The 20679-nt window shown below is 39.5% G+C and overlaps 1 protein-coding gene and 1 non-coding gene across 2 annotated transcripts; both read right to left on the bottom strand.

Moving 5' to 3' along the window:
- Positions 1 to 14769: 14769 nt before the first annotated feature.
- On the bottom strand, positions 14770 to 20039 carry Fmc1 (formation of mitochondrial complex V assembly factor 1 homolog). Its single transcript, XM_027952135.2, has 2 exons — positions 19783 to 20039; positions 14770 to 15125 (listed from the first exon to the last, which is right to left on the bottom strand). The coding sequence occupies exons 1-2, from the start codon at positions 19918 to 19920 to the stop codon at positions 14922 to 14924; spliced, it is 342 nt and encodes a 113-aa protein (XP_027807936.1). The 5' UTR covers positions 19921 to 20039; the 3' UTR covers positions 14770 to 14921.
- A 525-nt stretch (positions 20040 to 20564) lies between these two features.
- On the bottom strand, positions 20565 to 20637 carry Trnar-ccu (transfer RNA arginine (anticodon CCU)). The gene has a single exon. It is a non-coding gene; the product is annotated as a tRNA-Arg (tRNA).
- Between the last annotated feature and the right edge of the window lie 42 nt (positions 20638 to 20679).

Here is a 20679-nt window from a genome sequence, read left to right on the forward strand (position 1 = left end):
CAGCCTCAGCAATTTAGCAAGACCCTGTCTCACTAGCTCAGTGATAAAGTGCCTCTGCATTCAATTCCCAGTACCAAAAATAAAAAGAATAATTAATTTATTTTATTTTGCCATACTAGGGATTGAACCCAAGGGCACTTATCCACTGAGCTACATCCCCAGCCCTTTTCCTTTCTTTTGAATCGGTCTCAGTGAGTTGCGGAGGGCCTTGCTAAGACAAGTGATGCTTGCCTCGAATTTCTGATCTTCTTGCTTCGGCCACTCTAGCTTTCAGGGGGAGTATAGACATTGTATTATGGCATCCAGCTCTTTTTACTTTATTTAATTTATTTATTTATTTATTTATTTTTGGACACAGGGTCTCCCTGATTTGCCTAGGCTAGCCTTGAACTTGTAATCTTCCTGCCTTACCCTCCAGTGTAGCTGGGATTAAAGCCTTGGGCCACCATGCCCATCTTGAATAATTATGTTTCAGTGAAGAAATTTTATTTATCTACTGTCTACCTTTCTGATTACATTTTACATTAACCTTCTTGGCTTACATTTTAGCTGTATTTAGTATAAACAGCATAGTTGGGTTTTTAAAATAGTTTGGCATTTACTGTCTTTATTTTTGTTAGGAATAGAATCTAGGGCATTGTGCATGCTACCAAGCACTACAACTGAGTTCCATCCCCAGCTCACACACTTTTAATTGAAGCAAACTGAAGCATTTAATCATTTATATTCACATTTTACTCATATTTTGCTGGACACAGTGGCAAATGCAACTCTGGAGGCTGAGACAGGAGAATTGCAAGTTCCACGCCAGCCTCAGCAAATTAGTGAGGCCCTGTCAAAATAAAAAAGGCTAGGGATGTATCAAGTGTGGTGGGGCATGACTGTAATCCCAATGTCTCAGGAGACTGAGGCAGGAAAATCAAGAGTTCAGACCCATCCTCAGCAACTTTTTGAGGCCCTGAGCAACTAAGTGAGACCCTGTCTCTAATAAAATATACAAAGGGCTGGGATGTAGCTCAGTGGATAAGTGCGCCTAGTAAAATCCCCAGTTACCATCTTCCCACAGTAGCCAGTGGCCAAGTGTAATAGTGGAAACCTAAAATCTCAGCAATTTGGGAGGCTGAGGCAGAGGATTACTAAAACCAGCCTCAGCAACTTAGTGAGATCCTATGCCACTTAGTAAGAACCTGTCTCAAAAAATAACAAGAAGTAGGGATGTGGCTTAGTGACAAAACATCCACTGAACATATTCATTCAGTTTATTTGTGATAAAGAACTAGAGAAGGTGGTAGTAGCTGAAAAAACAGTTAAAATAAGCCAAACTCAGTGTCACCCCTATAATCCCAGCTATGTCAGAGGCTGAAGCACAACGATTCCCAGTTCCAGGCAAGCTTAGGCAACTCGTGTCTCAAACATAAAAACCAGGCATGGTGACACATGCTCAGGGAGCCTGAGGCAGGAGGATAGTAAGTTCAAAGCCAGCCTCAGCAAAAACGAGGCACTAAGCAACTCAGGGAGACCTTGTCTCTAAATAAAATACAAAATAGGGCTGGGGATGTGGCTGAGTTGTCCAGTGCCCCTGAGTTTAATCCCCATACCAAAATAAATAAATATATAAATGAACGTAAAAAAAATAAAGGACTGGGGATGTAGCTCAGTGGTAAAGCCCTACTGGTTCAATCCCCTATGCCACCAAGACAGATTTTTAAAATTTTAATTAAACCATTTGAGATAAAGACAGAATAGTTATTTTTAAAAGGAAGAGCCTTGAGCATGTGAAAATCCAGTGAGGGAGAAGTTGATGTTGGGAGGGGGGGGGCGGGGTAAAAGAAACAGCAAAGTAAAGGAATATGATAAAGCCTGTATCACATCCAAAACCAGAGGAAGGCATTGTCCAGCCAAAACCTCAGCCTTCCCTAGTCCCAGGATCCTGCCAGTATAGAAAGTTCACTGCTAATACAGTTTGTGTTCCAAAATCAATTCTTTCTAACACTTAGTTGAGCTATTCTCCGCCTGCCCCATACTAGGGATTTAACCCAGGGGTACTTTCTCACTGGGTATCCCCAGTCTTTTTTTATTTTTTATTTTGATACAGGGTCTCACAAATTTGCTCAAGCAGGCATCAAATATATGATCCTCAGCCTCCCTTGTTGCTAGGATTATAGGCATGCCCTGGGTTCAATCTTCACACAGCAAAAAGAGTGGGGGAAAGAAAAGCTGTTTTTTTTTACTTTTTTTTTTTTTTTTAATATTTCTTAGGTGTAGATGGACACGATACAAAGCCTTTATTTTTATGTGGTGCTGAGAATCGAACCCAGGTCCCACCCATGCTAGGCAAACGCTCTACTGCTGAGCCACAATCCCAGCCCCCTAGAAAAGCTGTTTTATTATATTGTGTTTGGACAGAAATGGCCTGAGCAAATTATTTAATCCATAACATTTGATATGTCTGTGCCGAAACTTTCAGTCCTCCTGCTAAAACCTCCCAAGTAGCTGGTGTTACTGGCACGTGCCACCATGTCCAGTTCAAACCCCCTTATATATATATATTTCTTTAAAAATTTTTTTTGTTTTAGTTATACATGACAGTAGAATGTATTTATGCACTTTGATATGTCATACTTAGATAGGATATAATTTCTCCTTTTTCTGAGTGTACATTATTGCAGAATCATATTGGTCATGCAGTCACATATATACATATAGTAATAATATCTGTTTCATCCTACTATCTTTCCTGTCCCCACATCTCCTCCCCTCACCTCCCATCACTTCCCTCCACCAAATCTAAGGTAACACTATTCTTCCCTAGTGCCCCCACCATCTAATAGCATCCACATATTAGAGAAAACATTCGGCCTTTGGTTTTGTGGGATTAACTTATTTCACTTAGCATGATATTCTCCAACTCCAACCATTTACTTGCATATGCCATAATTTTACTCTTCTTTAAAGCTGAGTAATATTCCATTGAGTATATATACCACATTTCCTTTATCCATTCATCCATTGAGGGACACCTACGTTGGTCCAACAATCTAGCTATTGTGAATTGAGCTGCTTATAAACATTATTGTGGCAGCATCATTATAGTATGCTGATTTTAAGTTCTTTGGGTATAAACGAAGGAGTGGGATAGCTAGGTCAAATGGTGGTTCCATTCCCAGTTTTCTGAGAAATCTCCATACTGCTTTCCATAGTGGTTGCACCAGTTTGTAGCCACCAGCAATGTATGAGTGGACCTTTTTCACCACATCCTCACCAACATTGATTGTTAACCTGTATTCTTGATGATTGCCATTCTAACAGGAGTGAGATGAAATCTTTGTGTAGTTTTGATTTTCATTTCTCTAATTGATAGAGATGTTCAACACTTTTTCATTTTTTGTTGATCAGTTGTATTCTTCTGTGAAGTGTCTGTTCAGTTCCTTAGCCTATTTATTGATTGGGTTATTTATTTATTTATTTTTTGGTGTTAAGTTTTTTCAGTTCTTTATATATCCTAGAGATTAATGCTTTAGCAGAGGTGCATGTGGTAAAGATTTTCTCCCAATCTGTAAGCTCTCTCCTCACGTTATTTTTTCCTTTGCTGAGAAGAAGCTTTTTAATTTGAATTCATCCCATTTATTGATTCTTGGTTTTACTTCTTGCACTTTAGGAGTCTTGTTAAGGAAGTCAGATCCTAGGCCGAAATGGTGAAGATTTGGGCCTATTTTTTTCTTCTGTTAGGCGCAGAATCTGTTCTAGTGCCTAAGTCTTTGATACACTTTGAGTTGATTTTTGTGCAGGATGAGAGAGGTTTAATTTCATTTTGCTACACATGGATTTCAGTTTTGCCAGCACCATTTGTTGAATAGGCTATCTTTTCTCCAGTGAATGTTTTTGGCACCCTTGTCTGAGAAAACTGTATTTATATGGGTTTGTCTCTGTGTCTTCTATTCTGTGCCATTGGTCTACAAGTCTACTTGGTGCCAATACCCTGCTGTTTTTGTTACTATAGCTCTGCAGTATAGTTTAAAATCTGGTATTGTGATGCCTCCTGCTTCACTTTTCTTACTAAGGATTGCTTTAGCTATTCTGGATCTCTATTTTTCCAAAGAAATTTCATGATTGCTTTTTCTATTTCTATGAAGAATATTCATCATTGGGATTTTAATAGGAATTGCACTAAATCTGTATATAACACTTTTCTTAGCATGGCCATTTTGACAATATTAATTATGCCTATCCAGGAACATGGGAGATCTTTCCATCTTCTGAGGTTTTCTTCAGTTTATTTCTTTAGTGTTCTGTAGTTTCCATTGTAGAGGTATTTCACATCTTTTGTTAGATTGATTCCCAGGTATTTTATTTATTTATTTGTTTGTTTGTTTATTTATTTATTTATTTTTAGGCCATTGGGAATGGAGTAGTTTTCCTAATTTATCTTTCAGTGGATTCATCACTGATGTATTGGAATGCATTTGATTTATGGGTGTTGATTTTATATCCTGCTACTTTGCTGAATTCATTTATTAGTCCTAGAAGTTTTATGGTGGATTTGTTTGGCTTCTAGATATAGAATCATGTGATCAGCAAATAGTGATAGTTTGAGTTCTTCTTTACCTATTGGTATCCCTTTAATTTATTTCTGTTGTCTAATTGCTCTAGTTAGAATTTCAAGGATGATGTTGAAGTGGTGAAAGAGGACATCCTTGCTTTTTCCAGTTTTTAGCGGGAATGCTTTCAATTTTTCTCCATTTAGGATGATGCTGGCCTTGGGTTTAGCATATATAGCTTTTCCAATGTTGAGATGTTCCTACTAGCCCTAGTTTTTCTAGTGTTTTCAACATGAAAGGTGTGCTGTATTTTGTCAAATGCATTTCTGAATCTATTGAGATGATCATATGATTTTTGTTTTTAAGTCTATTAATATGATGAATAATGTTTATTGATTTCCATATGTTGAACCAACCCTGCATCCCTGGGATGAATCCCAGTAGATCATGGTGCACTATCTTTTTAATATGTTTTTGTATGTGATTTGCCAGAATTGTATTAGAATTTTTGCATCTGTGTTCATCATGGATATTGGTCTAAAGTTTTCTTTCCTTTGTCTGGTTTTGGTATCAGGGTGATATTAGCCTCAGATAATGAGTTTGAAAGGGTTCCCTCCTTTTCTATTTCATGGAATACTTTGAGGAGTATTGGTGTTAATTTCTCTTTGAAAGTCTTGTAGAACTTGTCTAAGAATCCATCTGGTCCCAGGCTTTTCTTCATTGGTAGGCTTTTTTTTTTTTTTTAAGTTGTATACAATACCTTTATTTTATTTTCTCTTTTATGTGGTGCTGAGGATCAAACCCAGGGCCTTGCACATGCTAGGCAAGCGCTCTATCACTGAGCCTCAACCCCAGCCCAGTTGGTAGGCTTTTGATGGCATTTCCTATTTTATCACTTGAAATTGATCTGTTTAAACCATGTATGACCTCCTTATTCAGTTTGGGTAGGTCATATGTCTCTAGATATTTGTTAATGTCTCTGATATTTTCTATTTTATTAGAGTATACATTTTTTGAAATAGTTTCTGATTAACTCTGTATTTCATATGTGTCCGTTGTGATATTTCCTTCTTCATCTTGTATTTTAGTAATTTGAGTTTTTTCTTTTTCTCTTCATTAGCATAGCCAGGAGTTTATCTATTTTATTTACTTTTTCAGAACCAACTTTTTGTTTTGTCAATTTTTCAATTGTTTCTTTTGTTTCGATTTCATTAATTTTAGCGCTGATTTTAATTATTGCCTGTCGTCTACTGCTATTGGTGTTGATTTGTTCTTTTTTTTTGCCCCCTAGGGCTTTGAGATGTAGTGTTAGGTCATTTATTTGTTGACTTTTTATTCTTTTAATGAATGCACTCAATGCAATAAACTTTCCTCTTAGTAGTACTGCCTTTATAGTGTTCCAGAGATTTTGATATGTTGTATCAGTGTTCACATTTACCTCTCAGAATTTTTTAATTTCATCCTTGATTTCTTCTTCTACTATCCATTCATCATTCAATTGTGTATTATTTAGTCTCCATTTGTTACAGTAGCTTCTATTTTTTTATTTTATCATTGATTTCTAATTTCATTCCATTGTGGTCTGACAGAATGCAGGGTATTATCTCTGTTTCTTTGTATTTACAAAGAGTTGCTTTGTGGCATAAGATATGGTCTATTTTTGTGCCGGGGATGTGGCTCAGTGGTAGAGCACTTGCCTAGCATGCGTGAGGCACTGGGTTTGATCCTCGGCACCATATAAAAATTAAAAAATAAAATAAAGATATTGTTTTCCCTTTACAACTAAAAAAAAAATAAAAATAAATAAGACAAATAGTTTTTTAAAAAGATACTGGGCTGGGGTTGTGGCTCAGTGGTAGAGTGCTCGCCTAGCATGTGTGAGGCCCTGGGTTCGATCCTCAGTACCACATAAAAAAATAAATAAATAAAATAAAGGTATTGTGTCCAACTACAACTAAAAATTGAATATTTTTTTAAAAAGTTAAAAAAAAGATATGGTCTATTTTAGAGAAAAGCCATGTGCTGCTGAGAAGGAAGTATACTTGCTTATTGATGGATGAAATATTCTATATATGTTGTTAAGCCTGAATTATTGTTTTATTTAGTTCTATAGTTTCCTTATTTAGTTTTTGTTTGGAAGATCTGTTCAGTAGTCAGAGAGATGTGTTAAAATAACCCAGTATTATTGTATTGTTGTCTATTTGACTCTTGAAATTGAGAAGGGTTTGTTTGATGTACACAAACGTGCCATTGTTTGGGGCATAAATATTTATAATTGTTATGTCCTAATTATATATACTTCCCTTAAGAAGCATGAAATGTCTTTCTTTGTCTCTTCTGATTAACTTTGGTTTGAAGTCTACTTTATCTGAAATGGGAATGGAAACTCCTACTTGTTTACGCAATCCATATGAGTAATAAGTTCTTTCCCATCCTTTCACCTTCAGCTGTGGATATCTTTGCCCATGAGGTGAGTCTCTTGAAGACAGCATATTGGGGTCTTGCTTTCTAATCCAGTCTGCCAGTTTGTATCTTTTTTTTTTTTTTTAAGAGAGAGTGAGAGAATTTTTTAATATTTATTTTTTAGCTTTTGGCGGACACAACATCTTAGTTTGTATGTGGTGCTGAGGATCGAACCCGGGCCGCACGCATGCCAGGCGAGCGCGCTACCGCTTGAGCCACATCCCCAGCCCCAGTCTGTATCTTTTGATTGATGAGTTTAGGCCATTAACATTCAAGATTATTATTGAGATATGATTTGTATTCCCTGTCATTTTTATTTATTTTTGGTTTTTGATTTGTCTCAATTTCTCATTTGGTGGAATGTCCCTTTAATGTAGATCTCCTGTTGCTGGTTTTCACTTTTTTTTTCACTTCATCCTTATGAAATATTTTGTTGAGAATGCTCCTTAGTGTAGGCTTTCTAGTTGTTAATTCTTTTAATTTTTATCATGGAATGTTTTAATTTCACCTTCAAATCTGAAATAATTTTGCTGTATATAAAATTCTTGGTTGGAGACTGGGGTTGTGGCTTAATGGTACAGCACTCGCCCAGCACATGTGAGGCCCTGGGTTCAATCCTCAGCACTATATGTAAATAAATAAATAAAGATATTGTGTCCAACTACAACTAAAAACTAAATATTAAAAAAATTATTGGTTGGCATCCATTTTCTTTCAGAGCTTGAAATATATTATTCCAGGACCTCCTACCTTTGAGGGTCTAGGTTGAGAAATCATTTGAAATCCAAATTGGTTTCCCCCTATATGTAATTTGATTTTTTTCTCTCACATCCTTTAAGAATTTATCTTTATTCTGTGTGTTATTCATTATCATTATTATGTGTCTTGGTGTGGGTCTGTTGTATTTTTGTACATTTGAGGTCCTATAAGCCTCTTGTATTTGATTTTGCATTCCATTCTTTAGGTTTGGGAAATTTTCTATTGTATCATTGAAAAGATTATGCATTTTTTGGTTTGTATCTCTGCTCCTTCATCTATTCTGATAACTCTTAAATTTGGTCTTTTCATGTTATCCCATAATTCTTGGATATTCTGTTCATGGTTTCTTAATAGCTTCTCTGCATGTTCAACTCTACTTTCAAGATTATATATTTTGTCTTCATTGTATGAGGTTCTGTCTTCCAAGTGGTCTAGGCTGTTGGTAATGCTTTCTATTAAATTTATAGTTTGATTTACTGATTCCTTCATTTAGATGATTTCTGCTTGGTTTTTTCATAATCTCTTTATTGAAGTGGTCTTTCACTTCCTGTATTTTTTCTTTGATTCCACTCCTTATACTATACTTCACATATCAATTTAACTATATACAATCTGAACTCCTTCTTGGACATTTCTTCTGTTGTGTTATCAGTGACTTCTGTTGAAACATCTTGGTTTGTCTGGAGTGCTTCATTCCCTTGTTTTTTCATGTTATTAGTGTGTTTTCCCATCTAAAATTTTGGATCTAAGGCAGGATAAATTCTGCCCTGTTAACCTATAGTGTCCTTGAAGGTTTTCTGCACTTCACCTTTACTGGTGAGACCAATATCAACAGCACCCACTGTACACAATATACAGCCTAAAGCCTAATAGCTCCCACTAAGGCGTCTACTGCTTTCTCGCATTAATGCTTTCTCGCATTAAACCAAAATTATGAGTTCCATAACTATCTATAGTACAAACAGAATATTTGTTAAAATGATTTACAATTTCAAATGTGGATGAGAGAATAGAGGTAGTGTAGTATGCAATATTTGCGAGGGAGGAAGAGAGAAACTAGAAGTAAAAAATTCACAGTAAGAGTGGAAGAGAAGTCGACAGATTGGTTGTTGGTTGGAGAAAAGTTGGAAAGAAAATAGACGAGAGAGGAAGAATACGAACAAAGAGAAAAAATTAAAGACACAAGAATACAACAAAAATGCAAAACACCATTCATATATCGCGGTCCTCCATACAGTGATACATAAAAACATCCTGTTCCAGGACTGGGGTTTGGCTCAGTGGCACAGTGCCTGCTTCACACATGTGAGGTACCAGATTAAAAAAAAGTAATCAAGGTTTGGGGTTGTGGTTCAGTGGTAGAGTGCTTGCCTAGCATATATGAGGCACTGGGTTTGATTCTCAGTATCACATATAAATAAAATAAAGATCCATTGACAACTAAAAAATATTTTTTAAAAAATTCTGTTCCAAATATGGTAGGGAGATAAGTGAATCAAAAAATAAAAGAAATCTTGCTGGAACAACAGTTTCTCAGTCCTGTCTCTGACGTCTCTCAGGATCACCAAACCGCGATCAGTCCTTGCAAACCCAGTCTCTATCCCACTGATCTGAGCTTCAGATACCTCAGGCTTGGCCATGCTGCAGTCCCAAGATCTCAATGCTGCTCCTACTTGCAGAGAGACCACCAGGGTATATACTCATGCAAAGGAGCAGCCCCAAGATGCAGCAGCACAAGTGCCACCAGGTACCCCCACACTGAACCTGTAGGTCCTAGCTGGAGTCCCCAGACAGAGGCTCATGTGCTGGTAAACCTGCTGGCAGCCAGGGCCCAGGCCCTGGCTGGTGTCCCAAAATGGGTGCAGCTAAGTACAACCAAACCTGGAGTCTCCCCCGAAGCAGTCCTCTAGGCTATGGCTGCAGCTGTAGTGGTGGTGGTTGTTGGCAGCAGGCAGCAAGTCAGCAGTAGTGGCTGCAGTGGCAGCTACAACTGCAGCTGTGGGGGAGTGTCACCAGACAATCTCTGGGGGTCATCAGCAGTGTCAGCTTCAGTTGCATTCAGGGCAGCGGTTTCTTCTGTGGCAGCAGAACCCAGAAAGAAGACCTCCAGGTGACCTTAGGCTGGCAACAGCAGAATCAGAAGCAGCAGCAATGGCAGTAGTGGTGCAGGCAATGGTTGATTGACAGGAGACTTCTGGTTCAGTGGCAGCGACCATGGAAGTAGGGTCGGAATTCACATCCAGGAACCTTAGTGGCATCTGAGGCAGTGGCATCTCCCCATTATATATTTTTCTTACCATTAGGCAATTATGCCTCAAATCTTTTTTTAAATGTAATTTATTGTATGTACACTATTATAACATAGGAAATCAAACATCATCTTATCCTAATCCTTTATAAAAAATTTTTTTAAGTTGTTTATGGACCTTTATTTATTTATTAATATTTATTTTTTAGTTTTCAGTGGACACAACATCTTTATTTTTTATTTTTATGTGGTGCTGAGGATCAAACCCAGCACCCCGCGCATGCCAGGTGAGCATGTTACCGCTTGAGCCACATCCTCAGTCCTGGACCTTTATTTAATTTATTTATATGCGGTGCTGAGAATGGAACCCAGTGCCTCACACGTGCTAGGCAAGCGTTCTACCACTGGGCTACAACCCCAACCCTCCTAATCCTTTTGTTCTCTTCAATTTTAATCCAAATAAAATACCTTCAGATAATATTAATAACAAACCTGTTTCTTTGATCCAGCCAATTGAATGAATGTGTGACCTCTTGGTACTATTATTTTAATGTTAATCTCTTATTAATTTCTTAGAAAAAAGGAGGGTTTTTTTTGTTGTTGTTGTTGTGTGTTACCAAGAATTAAACCCAGGGGTGCAAAACCAATGGGCCACATCCCATCCCTTTTTATTTTTTGAGAAAGGGTCTCAGTAAATTGCTTAGGATCTCAGATGCTGAGGCTGGCTTTGAACCCAGATTCCTCTTGCTTCTCAGCTTACTGTGTTTTTCTCACCATGCCAAGTAGAAAGAGTATTTTGAAATACTTTGATCAATTCTGTTGTTTAAATTGTACTCCTCTTATTGAGTGGAGCTAAGCTATATACTCAAAAACACTGGTTTATTTATATGCTATGTGGGTTGATGTACTCTAGAGACTATAAAATGAATGAGACATAGTCTTAAAAAGATTATGCCCAGTTTCTTCTTTTACCAGGAAAAATTCACATATGCCATAAAAGAAGCATAAATAAAGAACCAGTGCCAAATGCAGTGACGCATGTCTATAATCCAAGCAGCTCAGGAGGCTAAGGAAGGAGGATCACATGTTCAGAGCCAGCATCAGCAACTTATTGAGGCCCTGTCTCAAGATAAAAAGGGGTGGGGACAGCTGGGGTTGTAGCTCATTGGTAGAGCACTTGCCTAGCATGTGTGAGGCAGTGGGTTCAATCCTTAGCACTACATTAAAAAAACAAGTAAATAAAATAAAGGTCTTGTGTCCATCTACAACTAAAATTAATATTTTAAAAAGGGGGTGGGGTGGGGATATGTCTTAGTGGTAAGCCCCTCTGGTTTCATCCCCTGGTAGCAAAGAAAAATAATAAATAAAATAAAAAGGTGCCAGGCACAGTGGTTCAAGCCTGTAATACCACCAACTCACGAGGCTGAGACAGGAGGATCGCAAGTTAGAGGTCAGCCTCAGCAATTTACCAAGAAAAGGAAGGAGGAAAGGAAGGGAAGGAATGGAGGAAGGAAAGGAAGGAGAGAAAAAAAAAAGCTGGTAATGGAGCTCAGTAGTAAAACACCCTGGGTTTGATACCCAGGACTGAAACAACAAAATTGTCAACTGATAGAACAACTTTTTGTTTTGTTTTGGTGATACTGGGAATCAAACACAGGGGCACTTTACCCCTAGGCTACATCCCTTTTTAAGGGAGAGATACCAGGAATTAACTCAGGGGCACTCAACCACTGAGCCACATCCCCTATTACATTTTGTATTTTATTTAGACACGGAGTCTCACTGAGTTGCTTAGTGCCTTGCTGTTGCCTAGGCTGGCTTTGAACTCTAGATCCTCCTGCCTCAGCCTCCAAAGCCACTGGGATTACAGGCGTGTACCACTGTGCCCAGGCCTCAGCCTTTTTTTTTTTTTTTTTTATTGTTGGTTGTTCAAAACATTACATAGTTCTTGATATATCATCTTTCACACTTTGATTCAAGTGGGTTATGAACTCCCATTTTTACCCCGTATACAGATTGCAGAATCACATCAATTACACATCCATTGATTTACATATTGCCATACTAGTGACTGTCGTGTTCTGCTACCTTTCCTATCCTCTACTATCCCCCCTCCCCTTCCCTCCCCTCTTCTCTCTCTACCCCCTCTACTGACCTTCATTTCTCCCCCTTGTATTATTTTTCCCTTTCCCCTCATTTCCTCTTGTATGTTCTTTTGTATAACCCTGAGGGTCTCCTTCCATTTCCATGCAATTTCCCTTCTCTCTCCCTTTCCCTCCCACCTCTCATCCCAGTTTAATGTTAATCTTATTCTCATGCTCTCGTCCCTACTCTGTTCTTAGTTACTCTCCTTATATCAAAGAAGACATTTGGCATTTGTTTTTTAGGGATTGGCTAGCTTCACTTAGCATAATCTGCTCTAGTGCCATCCATTTCCCTGCAAATTCTATGATTTTGTCATTTTTTAATGCAGAGTAATACTCCATTGTGTATAAATGCCACATTTTTTAAATCCATTCGTCTATTGAAGGGCATCTGGGTTGGTTCCACAGTCTTGCTATTGTGAATTGAGCTGCTATGAACATCGATGTAGCAGTGTCCCTGTAGCATGCTCTTTTTAGGTCTTTAGGGAATAGACCAAGAAGGGGAATAGCTGGGTCAAATGGTGGCTCCATTCCCAGCTTTCCAAGAAATCTCCATACTGCTTTCCAAATTGGCTGCACCAATTTGCAGTCCCACCTGCAATGTACAAGTGTACCCTTTTCCCCACATCCTCGCCAGCACTTGTTGTTGTTTGACTTCATAATGGCTGCCAATCTTACTGGAGTGAGATGGTATCTTAGGGTGGTTTTGATTTGCATTTCTCTGACTGCTAGAGATGGTGAGCATTTTTTCATGTACTTGTTGATTGATTGTATGTCCTCCTCTGAGAAGTGTCTGTTCAGGTCCTTGGCCCATTTGTTGATTGGGTTGTTTGTTATCTTATTGTCTAATTTTTGGAGTTCTTTGTATACTCTGGATATTAGGGCTCTATCTGAAGTGTGAGGAGTAAAGATTTGTTCCCAGGATGTAGGCTCTCTATTTACCTCTCTTATTGTTTCTTTAGCTGAGAGGTAAATAGAGAGCCTACATCCTGGGAACAAACTTTTTTTTTTTCTCAGCCTTTTTTGTTTTTTAGTTTGACACAGTCTCATTAAATTGCCGAGGCTGTCTTAGAATTTAAAATCCTCCTGCCTCAGCACTGGGACTACACCATGTGCTATTATGCCCAGTTCAGAATAACTTTAATTGAGGAATTAAGAATATTCAAAGCAAAGGGACCATTTTAATAATTCAGCCAAAAGATTATCATTGCCGGAATTATAGCAGAGGCAGTGAAGAGGAAGAGGAGGTGATTGGAGCTATTTCAGAAGCACAATTGCTGGATGATTGAATGCAGAAAGAAGAGAGGCATACCAAATAAAGCCCAACTTTTTACTTAATTAGCCAAATACATGGTAGAACTATTCACCCAAATGGATCAAGAGGAAGAGCAATTTGAGGTGGAGACTAGGAGGTATAAATGTTAATATGCTCACTCCTTTGCCTGGACTTCACTCTCCTGGACATCATACCTTGGGCTACTCTTGAGCTGTGGCTGTGTTCCTAAAGACCTAAAGACCAGTACTTCCAGGCCTAGGGAGAGGTAATAATAGCTGCTGCCACTACTGCCAGCTCTTAAGAGCTTCACCTTACTTTTTTCTACTGACCTATATCCCCAATCCTTTTTATTTTTTGAGACAGGGTCTAGCTAAATTGCCCAGGCTGACTTCAAATTTGTAATCCTCCTTCTTTAGCCTCCTAAGTCATGGGATTACAGGTGTGTGACAGCACACCTACCTCAATTTTTCATTACTCAATTCAATTCACATCCCTTTAACTCTAAATAAATCTATTTGAGTGGGCCATCTGTTTCCCGCTAGAACCCTATTACATCATATTTGCTACTTTTTAAAAATATATAATTTTGTTTGTATATGCATTGGAAATATGTGGGAAGATGCATATCAGCCTGTTAGACTATTAGTAATGGTCACCATCTGGTAATGGGAATACAGAGGGAAGGACAAAGGGAAAAAATTGTGCTTTTATTTTGCTTAAGCCATCTGAATTCCTTAAAATAACAGGCTTATATTACTTTTAGCTTTTTTTGTGTGTGTGTGTGTGTGTGTGCCTGTGTGTGTATTACTGGGAACCAAACTCAGGATCTCATGCATGCTAGGCAAATTGAGCTACATCGCCTAGCCCCCCACACCACCAGCAGTTTTTTTTTTTTGGCACTGGGGATTAGGGATTGAACCCAGAGGTGCTTAATCACTCAGCCAAATCCCCAGCGCCCCTATCCTTTTTTTTTTTAATTTTAATACAGGGTGTCACTAACTTGCTTAGGGCCTTGCTAAGAAGCTGAGACTGGCTTTGAACTTGGAATCCTCCTGTCTTAGCCTCCAGAGTAAATGAGATTGTAAGTATGCACCACTATTCCCAGAACCTTGTATTTTTTTAGTTGTTAATGAACCTTTATTTTTTTATTTATATGCAGTGCTGAGAATCAAACCCAGTGCCTCACACATTCAAGGCAAGCACTCTACCACTGAGCTACAACCATAGCCCCCCTGTATTACTTTTTAAATTAAAAAAAAGGAAAAACTTTTAAAAGTAGATCAAGAACATCAATTCAGGTGGTGATACCTAGAATAAGAAGTCCAATAAATTAACTGACAGTAAAGATGAAACCTCCAGTTTATTCCCCTAATTAATCAGTCAACAAAATTGCAGAGAAAAACCCTAACTTTAAAAAAATTTAATGATAAATACATATTGTAGAAATGATTAAATTATCATATGAAGATAGCATCCAAGGAATTTCTCCATGTTCATGGCTCCCAGCCCTTCCCTCCAGGTTGATGGGGCAACTGGAGACCCACCAAACCAGCAGACTCCTCCACTGAGCGCTCACCCCTGCCATGAAATTCCTGATGAAGGGCCACATGTTCTCGGATGCTGCGCAGGAGGCAGAGATAGGTGGCAGCTTGGAAATGAAGCTCATGCTGGGCTCTGCACAACTTCTCACTGGTGACCTACAGAAGCAGAAAGGTTAGAGTTAACACCCCTGCAACAGATACAGGTCTACATAGAAAGATTTAATAAAAAAGCTTTCTTATTCTTATTTTGGGTACTAGGGATTTAACCCAGGAGTACTTTACCACTGAACTACACCCCAGCCTTTTTTATTTTTTATCGAGACAGGGTTCCACTAAATTGCTGAGGCTGACCTCCAATTTGTGATCCTCCTACTTCAGCCTCCCAAATCACTGGTATTACAGGCTGCACCACTATACAGATTTACAAATATGCATGTTTCTATTTTTTTTAATGTTTATTTTTTAGTTATAGTTGGACACAATACCTTTATTTTATTATCTATTTTTATGTAGTGCTGGGGATAGAACCCAGGTCCTCGCCGGTGCTAGAAAGTACTCTACAGCTGAGCCACAACCCTAGCCCTGCACGTTTCTATTATCTCTGTGCAATTTGCTCTCTAAAGAAAGCCTGTTTAAGCCAAGCACAGTGATGGCACACATTTGTAATCCCAGGGGCTCTGGAGGCTGAGACAGTTGGATCTCAAATTCAGGCCAGCTTGGGCAATTCTGAAGGACCCTATCTTAAAATAAAAAGGGCTAGGGATATGGCTTAATGATAGAAGGTCTCTGGGTTCAATCCAGTACAAAAAAAAAGCATATATGTATAATTAAAATATTTATAGGAGCACTCGCAATAATTGTGTTCTTTTTTATTAGCACATTATAATAGTGGAATGTTGTTATATATTTGTATATGTAGACAATATAATGATATAATTTGGTCAATTTCATTGCCCTGTACTTCCCCTTTTCCTCCCCTCCTTCCCCCATCCCCTTCCCTCTATTCTGTTGCTCTCCCTTCTATTTTCATGAGATCCTCCAATATCACCTTTTTTTTTTTTTCCTTTTTTTCTTTCTAGCTTCCACATATGAGAGAAAATATATGACCTTTGACTTCAATTTGGTTTTGGCTTATTTTGCTTAATATAATGCTCTTAAGTTCCATCCATTTTCCTACAAATGACATAACTATACTAATTTATTAGGAAAGTTGACCTCCACTTAATCAAAAAGTTTTGTTTATTTAATGCTGGGAATTGCATCCAGTGCCCTGTACATGCTAATAAGCATGTGCTAACCCACTGAGCCACACCAGCCTCAGCCTTAACAAGACTGTTTGGGTTTTTTTTGTTTTGGGTACTGGGAATTAAACCCAGGACACTTTACCACTGAACCATATCCCTACCCAGTCCTTTTTATTTTTCTTTTTTAAATTTATTATTTTTATTTGGTACCCGGGATTGAACCCAGGGGCACTTAACCACTGCACCACACCCCCAGCCCTTTTTTGTATTTAGAGAAAGGGTTTCAAGGAGTTGCTGAATTCGCAATCATCCTGCCTCAAACCTCCTGAGCCACTGGGATTACAGGCGTGCGCCACCACACCCAGCTTATTTTTTGAGATTGGGGGGGGGGGTGTGTGTGTGGGGTGTGGGGTGTGTGTGTGTGTATGTGTATGTCACTAAGTTGCTTAGGGCATTACTAAATTGTTGAGGCCAGCTTTGAACTTGTGATCCTCTTGTGTCAGCCTCCTCAGTTGCTGGGATTACAGGCATGTACCACAAAGCCAGCTTTTTTTTTAAATGGGGAGGGGGAGTTGGGGTGGAGGGAGCATATATTGCCCAGGCTGGTATTGTACTCCTGGGATCAAGCAATCCTCCCTGCCCCCATCCCCAACAGCTGGGACTATAGGCATGTATAGTACATCCAGCAAACAGAATTCTTGAGGTGTTTAATTGAGTATTTCTAAATTTTAATACTGGAAGCCATAATCCTTAGTTTCAACTCCTTCATTTTACAAATGAGGAAACTAAACTCCAGTTGTTAGCTAATGGCAGAGATTAGAACTACAATCAGGTCATTGATCGTTAATGCCACCTAAGAAATATAATATTGAATTTTCTCCCCTTCAAACAAAGTGCTGTTTCATTTTGTTTCTGTACTTTGATTAATATGGCATATACCTTTCATTTCAAAATTAAAGACTTATTTTGTCTGAAAAATAACGACCTTGTCCTCAATATAACAAAATGATAGTTTTATATACAAAAGTAATATGCATGTGTTTATAGTACTTAAACTTGCTCTCATGGGGATGTGGCTCAGTGGTAAAGCCCTTCTGGGTTCAATATCCAGCACAAAAACAAAACAAAAATTTTCTCTTACAACTTATCCATCTGAAAAATCTGGGCTCTAATGACTTTTAAGAAGCTGGATACTTCCTGGTGTGGCACGCCACTAAGGCAAGAGTATTGCAAATTCAAAGCCAGCCTCAGCAATTTAGCAAGGTGGTTAAGCACCACCCCTGGTGTTTAAATCCCTGGTACCAAAAAAAAGCAAGCTGGAAACTTCATATCCACTCCAAAGTCTCAGTGAAATGTAGTATGTTGTCCTCTGCTTATATATTTTTGTGTTCTAAGGTTATGAGAATGGGGCAGAAATAGTGGGGATGTGCACATATATGGGGATGTGTGGATTAGTCCCTGTGCACCATTTTCTGCATAATCCCATTTCTTTCTCTAAATATCTAGGATTAGAATCTGAAAACTAAACTATAGGCTATCATATATGTGCAAATGGCAGTCATTAGTTACATCAAATTTAAATTAACTTTTGTTGAATTCAAACTTAGCAACTTTCTTAGCCTCCTGAGTTGCTAGGATTACAGGTATACACCACTACATCTAGCTAAATTTTCTATTTTTATGTTTGTTTTGCATGTTGTTGGATATTAAATCTAGGGTCTCAGGCATACTAGGCAAACACTGTACCACTGAGATACAACCCCAGCCCTAGAATTTCAGAGCAATTTTAGAGCCACTATCAAACTTCATTCAAGAGCAATAATGTTACCTCCATAAGATACAATAATCATGTCACCCCTTAAAAATCTTAGCATGTCCTTCCCTTATACCTACAATAAAGTTAGCCTTTTCATTTTGCAGTACTAGGGATTGAACCCAGGTGCACTCCACCACCAAATTACATCCCCAATCCTTTTCACTTCTTATTTTGGAGTAACATCTCACTAAATTGCCCAGGCTGACCTTACACTTGTGATCCTCCTGCCTCATCCTCCTGAGTAGCTGGGATTACAGGTTTGTACCTCCAAGCCCAGCTATACCTACAATAAAATTTAAATTCCTACCTACCTCCTTACCTCATCTTCCACCACTACTGCACTCTAAGCTTCAACCATTCTCAACTTCAATTATGTTAGGCTTCTTGCAGTTACTTTACTTGTATCAGCACTCTCCCTGATCCCCATTTACTTGCTAATTCCAATTTATCCTTCAGGCCCATACTTACTGTGCTCCTGAAAGCCTTCCCTAACTACCCATTCTTCCCAATTATTTACACCCTTAACACTTAGAAGTGTTTCACTGGATGGCTCCTAAGGTGGGATGTAAGTTTAAAATACAGGATTCCTGTACATCTCTTTTTTTTTTTTTTTTTTAACTTTTTTAGTTGTAGATGGACACAATACCTTTGCTTTATTTATTTATTTATGTGGTGCTGAGGATCCAACCCAGGGCCTCATGCATGAGAGGCAAGCGCTCAACCACTGAGCCACAACCCCAGCCCATGTACATCTTATTCTTGGCATTTGGCCCAAGTTCCTAGCACCAGTATCTAACATTGTGACCTATTAAAAACTAGGTTAATTTTAAGATCTTGTTTTCTAAATTTCATAGCTCATAAATTCAACAGTTAAAATAATTCTCCTTCTCACATTGCTCAATGACAACAGGCTTCATTCCCTGAAGCACAAACGATTCTATTATATTTTACTTCTGAGATTGGTTGCAACTTTTTTCCAAGTCAGAGCCACAACTCCAAAGGTAGCAATCGGGAGAATTATTTTTGGGAACCAGCTAATCTAAATTCTAGTTGTTGTACTGATTCTTGTTCAAGTAAATGTCCCTGAGCCTCAGTTGCTTCGTTTTGAAAATAAAACTGTCTTCCACTCGCTTTAACCCAAGGGGGATACATGTTTACATTTATCTGCTTACACAAGTTTTAATACAAAAGTATCTGGTCATGCAGCAAGCTCATGCTGAACTGCATGACCAGATGTTCCCCGGGGCATCATTTTCCTAAGGGGTGCAGGGGACACCACATAGGTAAAGTAAACACTGTCGACCCTTCAGAAAGCTCCCAACATTCCCCGCCACACTGGTTTTCCTTTATGCCTCAAAGTTTGCTTCTCATAATGTCTACTGGGGGAAGGGTGGGGAGTGCCGGGAAAACGCTGTGCCTCTACGTGTGGGGACACTACACCAAGCCTTATCTTCAGGCCGGTCCCCATTTCCTCCGCTCCCCTTCTTCCGACTTTTCCCTCGCGCACAAGCAGCAGAAGCGGCCAATGAACTCCTCCCGCGCGGCTCCACCCCTGCCTGCGGAGGGCCGCGTCGCCGCCCGGGCTTAGGCCGGAGCTAGAGCAGGTCCTGGGCTTCTGTAGTGGGAGCCGGGCCTCGACCCTACAGTGGTCCCGGGCAGCAGGCCCTAAGACCAGGTGCTCCCCGACACCCGCCCAGACCCGCCTTTTCCTCCCTTCCCGGGACGTGGTGCTCCCGGGACACGGTTTCCGTACCCGATGTGCACGGAAAGCCTTCACAAGGTACCGATAAGCCGCGGTGTCACGATAGGGTCGCCCGGTGGCCACGCTGAGGTAGCGCAACTCCCGCAGAAGGCCTCGCAAAGTGCGCGCCGGGGACCCTAAGGCCGCCATTTTTATGTCCTTTCCAGAGGTGGAGCCGAAAGGCGCCCTACGCAACTGCTAGCGCCCTCGCCCTCAGCTACCCCCGCGAGACGGTTAGTGGTACGGTCGGACTCCGACTGCCGGCTCCCACTGCAGACGGCCAGGGTGAAAGGTCTCACTTCCCTGTTCTGCAGAGCCATATTAATCGAACACCGAGCGGCGCCCTCACGAACCCAGAGAAGAGCAAGCGACCGCTGAGTGTAACTGGGTACCGGGTCCTCCAGAAACGCTGCGAAAGGCCGATCGAGGGTAAAAAGGTCTTTTCTTGCCTGCGTACTTAAAAAGACGTTTTTAGCTGACCAACGGCCGATTCTCAGAAGTGGGTTAGGCGGGAGTGGATGAGAATTTGATACGGAACACGCTTTTAAGATTTTTTTTAACGCTATCTAGAAGGGGTATCGAAATTAAACGTATTCGTACCTCCCAAAAGCCTTAAGGGACTTATGGCTCAGAGGAAGGAGGTGAAATACCCTCATTCTTGCAAACGGTAGCTCAACAGCTAGTAAAACCACACATACACTATTCCATTTTTCAAAAAAGTAAAATGAAAGTGACTTACTTAGGTATAATCGTTTCAGAAAAGAGAAGAGAGCATCTTAAAGTAAAAGTGCAACCACCCCAGATGGGACTCGAACCCACAATCCCTGGCTTAGGAGGCCAATGCCTTATCCATTAGGCCACTGGGGCTTCTGCGAGCGAGACGCTCAAACATCATGTTCAATTTTTTTT

The sequence above is a fragment of the Marmota flaviventris genome, chromosome 1 (genome assembly GCF_047511675.1).
Source record: "Marmota flaviventris isolate mMarFla1 chromosome 1, mMarFla1.hap1, whole genome shotgun sequence".
Classification (NCBI taxonomy): domain Eukaryota; kingdom Metazoa; phylum Chordata; class Mammalia; order Rodentia; family Sciuridae; genus Marmota; species Marmota flaviventris.

Bases quoted from the DNA above. Each gene is read 5' to 3' on its own strand.
- Fmc1 (XM_027952135.2), bottom strand. From the start codon at position 19,920: ATGGCGGCCTTAGGGTCCCCGGCGCGCACTTTGCGAGGCCTTCTGCGG. The intron at 15,126-19,782 runs GTACGGAAACCG...CTGCTTCTGTAG, and splicing joins AGGCTTTCCGTGCACATCGG to GTCACCAGTGAGAAGTTGTG.